Below are 12,228 nucleotides of genomic sequence, written 5' to 3'. Positions count from 1 at the left end.
TTTTAAAATCACCTAAAAGATTATAAATTGAAAGATATAATTAATTGAAAAATGACATGCACTCCCAAAAAGAACCAAAATTTTGGAACAGAGTGAGTAAAATTTTGAGACATTTTTGTGGGTAAATATCTCGGACGCCCCCTCATCTATCTGTCGAACTTTATCATTAAAGATTCCTCGTCTAAAATACTTTTTATCATCTTCCCTCCATCTACTAGCCTTCATTAGTTGCACCCTTTTCGTTGGGGAACCGTTAGAACATCTAGCCTAGCAGCTGCGACTGAAGCGGGATGAAGGGACGTTGAGCTTTAGCTGCCAGTGGGATTCTTCCATCTTCCTCTAGCTACATCCACGAGTGGACCAGTGGTCTCCATCAAATTTTGGCGTGATCTTTATTTGTTACTTATTGTTTTTTTCCTTTTTTGTTCAGATCTTTTGGATCCTTTGTTGTAGTATTTTCTATTGTTGTTGTACTCTTTTAGTTTTAATATAAATGGGATGCTCTTGTTTGTAAAAAAAAAAGGGCTAAATAATTGCCAATTGGTATTTTGTTGACGATAATGCCCTTTTCAACAGATGTATATACGGGGAGCTTCCACTAAGAGCGCCCTATAACTTAGTTAAATGCGGATATATACACACACACACACACACTCTCTCTCTCTCTCTCTCTCTCTCTCTCACACACACACACACACAACTTCCAATAAGGGCACCCTTAACTTATTAAGTTAAGAACGTCCATTTTCCGACCAATTTGCGATGATCCGAGCCGCTCAATATTTTCAGAACATGATTTTAAGGGTACCCGCGAGAAATTAGCAAAAGAAAAAAAATACCAGAAAGGGCTTGATCTGAGCAGTTTTTGTTTGTATTTTATCGAATGGTTCAAATAATAATTGCTCAAATCAAGCCCTTTCCAGTCATTTTTTTTTGTTGATTTCTTGCGGATATCTTTAAAATCACGTTCTGAACACATTGAGCGGCTCGGATCATCGAAATTTGATAAGAAAAGGGAACGTCCGCATTTTATTTAAAATGAGGACACCCTCGTAGGAAGGGGACACACACACACACACACACACACACACACACATATATATATATATATATATATATATGTTTTATGGAGAAAAAAAAGTAAAATTAATTTAGACTTTGTCCTACTCGTAAATGAATCTAAGCAAGTGCCTCCTTAAATTCCGACATGAAGAGCTTTTGCGATCATAGCATTGGCCACTCTCCCTTGTGGCTTGGATAATGATTAAAAGACTCAAAAATGAAAATTTGAATACCAAATTCTACATAGGATTTCTTATAAAAAAAATTCTACATAGGATATATATTTTGATTGGAAATTTATTGAACTTGGTTTATTTTTTTATTTTTTGGGTTATATTATCCATTTACTGACAAAGTTAAAATTTTAATTATTTTGGCTACTGATAAATTATTAAGTGCCAGGAATATAAAATAATTATTGAATTATTCAAAAAATAATACAAAACCCAGGTTCGCTTGAATCCATTAACATATGGTGGAGCCGCCTGTGATTAGCTTGTAAGTTAGAAAGTATATGTGGGTGTTTTGGCTAAATAAGTTACTTGGCTTATTTTTTGTCTTTATTTCATTTTTTTTTTTTTGCATTTGTTAGTCTCATGGCAATTTTTGTGAATTATTAATTCGTCTTGAAGAAATAAATCAAAAAAGTAAAGAATTGTAGTCCAAACTTATTTTTTTTGCATTTATGGACGAAAATAAGTCAAAAAGTCATTTTTTTGGCTTTATTAAAAAAGGTTGAGTTTGTATCACAATTTTCTACTTTTTTGATTCTTCTCATTTAGACAAACCAATTACTTAGAGGTGTGTCTTAGCTTAATTGCTTAGGGTTCATTTTAATATCCCAATGTCATTTTCCTTAGCTTTTTTTGGAGCTTTTTTGAATTTTTAAGTTTTGTCTTTATTCAAAAAATGTCAAGCCTTTGTTAGTTTGGTGTCAAATTTTTATGAATTATTGGTTCGTCTCGTCAAGATGAATCGAAAAAGTAAGAAATTATAATTTTTAACCAAATATTGTTTGCAGCATCCAAGATAAAACTCAAAAAACTAAAAAAAATTACGAATAAATAATTCATAAAATTTTAATAAAAAACTAACAAATACAGTACATAACTTTTTGAATAAGGACAAAATTATCACCAAAAACAAAATAAAAAATACCCAAAAAACTAAAACGGCCCTGTTCGCCACCGCTCCCTTACTTAAAACGAGCCTTAAAAAACGTTGAACTCTTCTTCATTGTTTAACCAGGGTTCGGAAGTAGCACAGCAGAGGAGCAAAAAGAATTGCCATTAGCAAGTCGAAGAGCGCGCACCCCGTGTGAGTCTTGAAACGAATTTTGCTTTTATATTTTCGTTTTATGTGAATATGAATTCTCATAAACTTATTTTTTTTCTTTGTTTCGTGTGTTTTGTTTGTTTTTTTTGAATTTTTGTTACACTTGTGTTACATTATTTGTATTAATCAATCGTCTCGACGAGAAGAGTTTATAAAGTAAAAACTTATGTTAAAAAAAAGTACAATAGAGGCAAAAAAGTATCAAACAACTCTCTCTCTCTTCTTTTTTTTTTTGTTATCTAAAGTGTGTCTTATATGAATTTTTTTAAACATCGGTCTATGTTTTTATGTATTTTTCGATTTTTCTCGTCGAGATGAACGATAAACTCTAAAAATTACGACAGAAAGCTAACCAAAAAGTTATGGAAAATAAAAAAAATACCGAAATAAGTTATGGACAAATAAGTTTACAAGCTCGTAGCGTTAATCACAGTAACTTAAATTACTTAATGTAGGATTTGCGGAAACAATACTGTCAACCAGTTGCTGATTGGGGGGAAACCATTTTAAAACATTACCGTCTCTAAACGAACCAAACTACTCGGGTTTGAGCTCGTTCATTTGTGAAAAGGCCCTACCAATTTGTTACATAAACAAACCATTTTGAGGCTTGTTAAACTTTCAAACCAAGTTCAACCAATCTACTACTCCGCTCATTTGGCCTATGATGTATAGAAAATTCAAGTTACTTTAAATCGGCTCGATTGAAGCTCCTTCAAGATCGACTTGTCTTTTAAACAAGCTTAAACATGTTTCCAAGCTCGTTAAATATTCAACTCAAGATTGGAAAACTAATCTCTCGGCTTTCTCACCAACCCTAACTGTCGTAGTAGATTGTGTGTGTCTGAGCATGCCCAATCTCCAACCCTTATTCTTGTATTTTTTTTATAAGTCAAACTCAAAGATTAGGGAAATGTTGCTCTTGATGTTTCCTGTGCTTTATTTCTGTTGCAATTGTGGGTTAATGGGATGTTACAGCAGGAGATGTGATACACGGCTACTCCTTATTATTCATTTATTTATGCCAGGTCATGTTATGGGGATAACATCTAGGGTGGCCTGATTCTTTGATTCGGTTGTTAGCACCATGAGGAAAAAGGGTAGTTCAAGAATAACCGGGTCAAAAAAGAAAATGCCTGACTCGACTTCAGACATAATTAGTCATCTTCCAGGCAATGTACTTGATAAAATCTTAATGTGTTTGCCGATACAAGATGCAGTGAGGACAAGTCTTTTGTCACGGGAATGGAGATATGTGTGGGTGAAGCTTCCTCAACTGGTATTTGATGAGATGTTCTACAGAGATTTGAAAGAAACGATGCATGCTAAACTTTTGATGATTATTTATAAAGTTATGTTTCTTCACCGTGGACCAATAATCAAGTTTGCACTCTCGTTAGATGGACTGGAAAGCTGTTCTGAGATCGACCAGTGGATACTTTATGTTTCAAACAATGATATCCAGGACTTCACCCTTCGCATTTGGAACGGGGAACTTTATAAGTTGCCATCATCGCTATATACGTGTTCGCTACTCAAGCATTTGAGTCTCCGTTCTTGTATGCTTAAACCTCCTCCTGGATTTGAAGGGTTTACCAGGCTCCTTTCTCTCAATCTTGATGAAGTTGTAATTGCTGATGACGTACTGTCAAGTCTGATCTCCAGTTGCCCATTACTCGAACAGCTGACACTTAATAACTCCACCAGTTTAAATTCCGTTGAAGTAATTGGTCCTAATCTTAAATCTGTATGTTGTTTTAGCCATATAAGATCTATTTGTTTCACAAATACTTCTCATCTCGCAAACGTCTCACTATATTTGAAAGGAGCGAAAGATGGAGAAGAAATATCTAGCTCTGTCGTGCTTCTTGACAGTATACCTGTCATTGAGTTTCTGGAATTGGACTTCCGTTATGTTAAGGTAAGAATAGCTCAGCAATCCATACTTGTTTGTTTTTTCTACTTTCATATTCTTTTATTTTCTTGGTGTTTTTCTTTGGCTTCTAGGGCATAGCTGCATGTGGTGTACCAACGAGGCTTCCAACTACTTTGAACAACCTTAAAAAGATTGTGTTATATGATATTTGTTTTGATGAACGAGATGAGGTCTCCGTTCTTATTTGCTTAATTAGAAGTTCCCCGAACTTGGAAAAAATTACTATTCACGTAAGTAGTGACATATTTTTTTCTTTTCTTTGTTTATGATGGAGATTCTGAATCTGTAAGCTAAGGCAGTTCGCTGTTCTTTTTTCTAATTCCAGGCATTTCCCATTGCGACTTTTGCTATTAGTGTTGATCTAGATTTTTCGGAAATGCATGGCTGTTCAGATGTCTCTTTGAATCTACTTCGCAAAGTGGATATGAAAAATGTCTCGGGCACAAAGCTTGAATTGGAGTTTATTAAGCTTTTGCTAGCCAAATCACTGATGCTGGAGACGATGCTTATTGAGCTGAAAGCACAGAATGTTGCTGATGAGTTGAGGATTCTAGAAGAATTGACAAGATTTCGACGTGCATCACCTCAAGCAGAAATGATACTCGTACATCAAGCTGTAAATTGAAGTCCAACAGACACATTATGTCCTTTTTGACCAGGTCTGGTTCAAGTGCTTAATTTTTTATGATCTTTATTATTATTATTTTTTGGCTGTCTTGTCTGCTTGGTCCAAAATTGTGAGACAGGAAGATGTGTGTGCTTATTTTGTGAGGCACAACTAGTTACTTTTAGACTTTTAGTTAACGTCTTCTTTCCATAATTTTTAGGGAACAGATAAACATTTCTAGAGTACATATATATTTACTCCACATCTGTAAACTAATTAATTTTTCCCTCTCATTTTTAATCCTATCTAGAGGAAGAGATAAGATAGTTGAAGAGTTGGGGGCTCGAGGGAGAGCCAGAGAGCATGTCATTGTTTTTGTTACATACTGCAACATATTATCTTTGTTTGCGTAATTTTAAGTACTCATATGCTTCTAATGACTTATATCTATTGAATTTGAGTGTTGGACTCTTATTAACAGATTGATTCGGGCTCAATCTGAGGTAGCTCCAAATCCATTGGATGAGATCTGTATTGTCTTTGCCCTATCATATCACTTCTTGGCACCCTGATCACAATCTTAGGTTCGTAAGAAACTGTTTTTTGTTTGCCTCTCTTTCATGAGATTCAGTTGGACCCTTCTGAAAATGGCTTCAGATTCCACTTTTAAATTGCATGGTCCGTGCGATTAGAAATCTCGTGAACACTGGCGCTGTTATCGTACTCCTAACTTAAATTTTATGGTGTGAAGGAGAATATTTCACTTAAACTGATCTTTTCGATCAATACAGATTTGAGAGCTTGCATCATTTCTTGGAGGCATGTGAAGAAGAGAGATGAGAATAGATTGATCTATGTCAGTTGACGTATTCCTCCTATTGTCTTTTGCAACTAATTGGCTTGTGTAGTGGAAGTTGTAGTTGTGGATAGGTTTCTCCTTTTCTGCTTGGTTCTGTGGCTTTCCTTCAGTTTTTTTTCCTTTTTTTTTTTCCCTAGCTAGTTTGATGTAGCTTGTGTTGCTTAGTTTTTAGGGTTATGCACCTTGGGTTCTGATTGGCTTGGTTTTTTTCAATGAAAAGTGAAGTACCAAAAAAATAAAATAATAGATACATATTTGATAATACAAATGCTGAGAAGTTAAGAGGCTATGGAAGAATGTTAAAACTTGTCCCATATTGCTCAATTAAGCCACCCAAGCTTGGTTAACAAAATCTAGAGGCTACTCCACCTATTGCCAATTGGTTTTAGGTTGGAACCCTCCAAGAATAAATTAACCAAGTTTGAATGGCGTAGATGAGCAATGTGAGATTAAGTCTAACACTCCCCCTCACGTGCAGCCCGGATGCACGTGGAGGTATGAATTGAAGAAATAAGAGATTTGACTCGGGCGACCCCTCACGTGCAGCCCGGATGCACGTGGAGGTATGAATTGATGAGTTGAGGCGATTGACTCGGGCGATAGAGACTTGACCACGCGAGATGAGGCCACCGAAGACCTAGCTCTGATACCATGTTAGATTTCTTGGAGGTTTCCAACCTAAAACCAATTGGCAATAGGTGGAGTAACCTCTAGATTATATTAACCAAATTTGGATGGCTTAGTTGAGCAATGTGAGATTAAGTCTAACATGGTATCAGAGTTAGGTTTTGGGTGGCCTCACATCGTGTGGTCAAGTCTCAATCGCCCGAGTAAATCATCTCACCTTATCAATTAATACCTCCACGTGCATCCGGGCTGCATGTGAGGGGTCGCCCGAGTAAAAAATCTCCTAGTTTCCTCAATTTGTACCTCCACGTGCATCCGGACTACACGTGAGGGGGAGTGTTAAAACTTGTCCCATATTGCTCAATTAAGCCACCCAAGCTTGGTTAATAAAATCTAGAGGCTACTCCACCTATTGCCAATTGGTTTTAGGTTGGAACCCTCCAAGAAATCTAACATGGTATCAGAGCTAGGTCTTCGGTGGCCTCACCTCGCGTGGTCAAGTCTCTATCGCCCGAGTCAATCGCCTCAACTCATCAATTCATACCTCCACGTGCATCCGGGCTGCACGTGAGGGGTCGCCCGAGTCAAATCTCTTATTTTTTCAATTCATACCTCCACGTGCATCCGGGCTGCATGTGAGGGGGAGTGTTAGACTTAATCTCACATTGCTCATCTAAGCCATCCAAACTTGGTTAATATATTCTAAAGGTTACTCCACCTATTGCCAATTGATTTTAGGTTGGAACCCTCCAAGAAATCTAACAGAGAAAGCAGCGATTGTTGTGGTATGCGATTACCTTGGATCTTTTAAACCACTTAGAACTTGAATTCATTATTTTTGAAATTTGTTCATACCAAATTACGCACACATATTTCCATGGGGAGGTTAAATATGCATGACTTCTAGGTCCAAGCAGACAAGGTAAATGTGGCTATGCTTCTCCATGAAGGTTCGTTTAAAGAAGCTCGTTAAGTAAATTAGCTAGGCTCGGCTTGTTAAGGGCTCAGCTCATTCACAAACGAGCCGAGCTCGAGCTCGAGTTTCAAGGACATTTAGTAAACGAGCAGAGCTCGAGCAATCCGAAGCTTGGCTCGGCTCGTTTACACCCCTACTTGGAGTTAATTTTTTCACTATTTTCCATGGAAGCTCTCCACCAGAACAAACAAACCTAACCTGAGTCGGCATAATCGGGGACATCATTGTTGGAAGTGAATTCCGGAACCTCCTTTATAGCCTTGATGCCTCTCAGTGTTATATTCTGTGACTAGTTTCCTTTGAGTGGCACTTTGCGAACGTTGCTCAACATGTATAATTTTTTGCTAAGAATTATGAGAGATAAACAAGTTACGAAGTCGATTTCTTCTCTGATATCTGAATTCATTACTTGTATAGTTTGATTGTGGGATTGAGGAGCTCGATTTTTAGCTCTTATTCATAGTGCTAGACTGCTAGTGATACAAAAACCCCCATTTGGTCGGCGAAATGATTTTTAGGCATACAAATTTGAGCCAGACAATCGGAGCCCCTTTTTCTTGTGACTCTTCTCCTCAGCCTTCTCAGTCTGCTTCATTGTTTTGGTCAAATGTTGGCTTGAAAAAAAAGACCCATCGATTTGTTGCAAAATTGGGGAAAAAACCCTCATTTTTTTTTATAACCGAGGAACAGCCCTACAGCCGAGCCACAATTGGACTCGACTGCGCAACCCAAACCTCGGAAAAAACCCTCATGAAACGACTGATATAGTTGAGTACAAAATTCTGACCTGATTTTTGAATGGTAGACCTGGAGAATGATTTTGTTGAATGTTACCCTCCTTGTCATTATCTGTGAAAAAGTGTGGGTCCCACCACAACTAATCTCATCATTACTAAAAAGTGTGGGTCCCACCACAACTAATCTCATCATTACTAAAAAGTGTATAGATCCAGTAAACCCTATACTATTTCCACCAATTAGAGGGAGGGTGAACGAAATCATTCTCATAGACCTGTCGCAAGTCCAAGAGGCTTGAGGGGCCCTACCAATTTGTTACATGAACAAACCATTTTGAGGCTTGTTAAACTTTCAAACCAAGTTCGATCAATCTACTACTCGGCTCATTTGGCCTATGATGTATAGAAAAAAGTTACTCTAGATTGGTTTGATTAAAGCTCCTTCAAGATCGACTTGTCTTTTAAATAAGCTTAAACATGTTTCCAAGCTCGTTATATATTCAACTCAAGCTTGAAAAACTAATTGCTTGGCTTTCTCGTCAGCCCTAACTGTCGTAGTAGATTGTGTGTGTCAGAGAAAGTCCAATCTCTAACCCTTATTCTTGTGTTTTTTTATAAGTCAAACTCAAAGATTAGGGAAATGTTGCTCTTGATGTTTCCAGTGGTTTATTTCTGTTGCAATTGCGGGTTAATGGGATGTTACAGCAGGAGATGTGATACACGGCTACTCCTTTATGTTCTTTTATTTATGCCAGGTCATGTTATGGGCATAACATGTAGGGTGGCTTGATTCTTTGATTCGGTTGTTGGCACCATGAAGAAAAAGGGTAATTCAAGAATAACCGGGACAAAAAGGAAAATGTGTGACTCAACTTCAGTCATCTTCCCGGCAATGTACTTGATAAAATCTTAATGTGTTTGCCGATACAAGATGCAGTGAGGACAAGTCTTTTGTCAAGGAAATGGAGATATGTGTGGGTGAAGCTTCCTCAACTGGTATTTGATGAGATGTTCTACAGAGATTTGAAGAAAGCAACACATGCTAAACTTTTGATGATTATTTATAAAGTCCTGTTTCTTCACCGTGGACCAATAATCAAGTTTGCACTCTCTTTAGCTGGACTGGAAAGCTGTTCTGAGATCGACCAGTGGATACTTCATGTTTCAAACAATGGAATCCAGGACTTAACCATTCACATTTGGAAGGGGGCTTCTTATAAGTTGCCGTCATCGCTATATTCTTGTTTACAACTAAAGCATTTGGATCTCCATTCTTGCATGCTTAAACCTCCTCCTGGATTTCAAGGATTTACCAGGCTCCTTTCCCTCAGTCTTTCCAACATTGTAATTGCTGATCTTTCAAGTCTGATCTCCAGGTGCCCAGTACTTGAACAGCTCACACTTTATAGATGCACCAGTTTAGATTCCCTTGAAGTTATTGGTCCTAATCTTAAATCTGTACACTATGAGGGCCATATAAGATCTATTCGTTTCACAAATACTTCTCATATCACAGACATCTCACTATATTTTGAAGGAACACAAAATGGAGAAGAAATATGTAGCTCCGTCATGCTTCTTGAAAGTATACCTGTCATTGAGTTTCTGGAATTGGACGTCCATTATGTTAAGGTAAGATTAGCTCAGCAAGCCGTACTTGTTTGTTTTTTTACTTTAATATTCTTTGATTTTCTTGGTGTTTTTCTTTGGCTTCTAGGGCATAGCTGCATGTGGTGTACCAACGAGGCTTCCAACTACTTTGAACAACCTTAAAGCTATGTGTTGTATGATATTTCTTTTGAGGAACGAGATGAGGTCTCCGTTCTTATTTGCTTAATTAGAAGTTCCCCGAACTTGGAAAAAATTACTATTCATGTAAGTAGTGACAGATTTTATTCTTTTCTAGGTTTATGATGTAAATGCTGAATCTGTATGCTAAGGCAGTTCGTTGGTTTTTTTTTCTAAATTGCAGGCATTTCACGATATGACTTCTGCTATTAGTGTTGCTCTAGATTTTTCGGAAGTGCATTGCTGTTCAGATGTCTCTTTGAATCAACTTCGCAAAGCGGATATGAAAATTTTTTCGGGTACAAAGCCTGAATTGGAGTTTATTAAGCTTTTGCTAGCCAAATCACTGATGCTGGAGACAATGCTTATTGAGCTGAAAGCACAGAATGTTGCTGATGAGTTAAGGATTCTAGAAGAGTTGACAAGATTTGACGTGCATCACCTCAAGCAGAAATGATACTCGTACGTCAAGCTGTACATTGAAGTCTAACAGACACATTTTGTCCTTTTTGACCAGGTCTGGTTCAAGTGCTTAATTTTTTGTGATCTTTTTTTTTTTTTTTTTTTTCTGCTTGGTCCAAAATTGTGAGACAGGAAGATGTGTGTGCTTATTTTGTGAGGCACAATTAGTTACTTTGACTTTTAGCTAACGTCTTCTTTCAGTAATTCTTAGGAACAGATAAACATTTCTAGAGTACATATTTACTCCACATCGGTAAACTAATTCATGTTTTCCTCTCATTTTTAATCCTATCTAGAGGAAGAGATAAGATAGTTGATGCGTTGGGGGCTAGAGGGAGAGCCAGAGAGTTTGTCATTGTTTTTGTTATATACAGCAACATCTTTGTTTGGGTAATTTAAGTACTCATATGCTTCTAATGACTTAAATCTATTGAATTTGAGTGTTGGACTCTTAACAGATTGATTCGGGCTCAATCTGAGGGAGCTTCAAATCCATTGGATGAGATCTGTATGTCTTTGTCCTATCATATCACTTCTTGGCACCCTGATCACAATCTTTGGTTCGTAAGAAACTGTTTTTCGTTTGCCTCTCTTTCATGAGATTCAGTTGGACCCTTCTGAAAATGTCTTCAGATTCCGCTTTTAATTGCATGGTCCATGCGGTTACAAATCCCGTGAAAACTGGCGCTGTTATCGTACTCCTCACTTATTGTGTGAAGGAGAATATTTCAACAACAGAGCCTTACATATATGCATCTTTCCGACCACTACAGATTCGAGAGCTTGCATCATTTCCTGGAGGCATATATGCATCATGTCTTTCGCAACTAATTGGCTAGGTTTCTTCTTTTCTGCTTGTTTCTGTGGCTTTCCTTCGTAGCTTGTGTTGCTTAGTTTTGATGTTGCTTGGGATGTGTATGGCTTCGTTTCTTCTCAATGAAAAGTTAAGTACCGAAACTATAAAATAAAAATATAGCCAATATTTCAGATACATAATCGATAATACGAAGGCTAAGAAGTTAAATGGCTATGGGAGAAAGCAGCGATTGTTGTGGTATGCGATTACCTTGGATCTTTTAAACCACTTAGAGCTTGAATTCATTATTTTTTAAATTTGTTCATGCCGAATTATGCGCACATATTCCCATGTGGAGGTAAAATACGAATGACTTCTAGGTCCAAGCAGACAAGGTAAATGGGACGTACACATCTCCATGTAATAAAAGATAAGCCGTTTTTCAGGTAGATGATCTTTTATGGGCATCTGTTCTATGCTAAGTTCCAAGTCTAGGGGAGAATTGTAAAGGAACTGGAAAGTTACTGAGAGGAAGTTTGTATTGTTTTTGTTTCTCAGCCGAGGATCTTCGATGCTGCCTCATCTCCCACATTCATGAACAGATCTGAGTGGCGCTCATGGCTTGGTGTTTTTTTGCTGCTGAAGCTAGAATTCAGACTGTCGATGGGGTCCTTCATCCTCCTTGAGCTTGCGTCCCAGAGTTGTTGTCGTTGTTGTTTCTTTCATTTGGTTTGTGTGGATTCTCGTTTTTAGCATGTTTGGTTCTATCTTGTTTTTTGGAACTCTTGAAATGTGGATATGCTTGTTTCTCCTGTATATATATGTCATCTTTCTTGTTTAATGAATCTGTTTCCTTTGCCCAAATCCAAAGGAAAATTCGAACTTTTTTGCTTCTTCAAATTGTGAGATTTGGTTGGCAATAAGGTGTAGTCACATAATCTTTCAAAATGGCCTTTGCTCATGCTCTCAATCTTTGCTCTGTGCTTGTGCTCTTAATCATTGCATTCATAAATTCTAGCTATTTGGTTGAGTTTTAAAAGACG

The 12,228-nt window shown here is 37.3% G+C and overlaps 1 protein-coding gene across 5 annotated transcripts; it reads left to right on the top strand.

The window, feature by feature from the left end:
- Positions 1–3,102: 3,102 nt before the first annotated feature.
- LOC131310494 (F-box/FBD/LRR-repeat protein At1g13570-like) lies at positions 3,103–12,087 on the top strand. 5 transcript variants are annotated; one of them, XM_058337544.1, is made up of 4 exons: positions 3,103–4,318; positions 4,405–4,563; positions 4,659–4,992; positions 11,744–12,073. In XM_058337544.1, the coding sequence occupies exons 1-3, from the start codon at positions 3,485–3,487 to the stop codon at positions 4,956–4,958; spliced, it is 1,293 nt and encodes a 430-aa protein (XP_058193527.1). In that variant the 5' UTR covers positions 3,103–3,484; the 3' UTR covers positions 4,959–4,992; positions 11,744–12,073. The 5 variants fall into 5 exon arrangements, 3 of the variants coding, with proteins under 3 accessions (XP_058193527.1, XP_058193528.1, XP_058193529.1); XM_058337545.1 differs by lacking the exon at positions 11,744–12,073 and adding an exon at positions 5,422–5,703; XR_009195225.1 differs by lacking the exon at positions 4,659–4,992 and adding an exon at positions 10,112–10,444 and having other exon boundaries at positions 3,105–4,318; positions 10,848–12,082.
- Positions 12,088–12,228: the final 141 nt, after the last annotated feature.

Source organism: Rhododendron vialii, chromosome 12a (assembly GCF_030253575.1).
Source record: "Rhododendron vialii isolate Sample 1 chromosome 12a, ASM3025357v1".
NCBI classification, from domain to species: domain Eukaryota; kingdom Viridiplantae; phylum Streptophyta; class Magnoliopsida; order Ericales; family Ericaceae; genus Rhododendron; species Rhododendron vialii.
The sequence above is the reverse complement of the archived record's forward strand: the minus strand, read 5'-3'. Positions and strand labels throughout refer to the sequence as shown.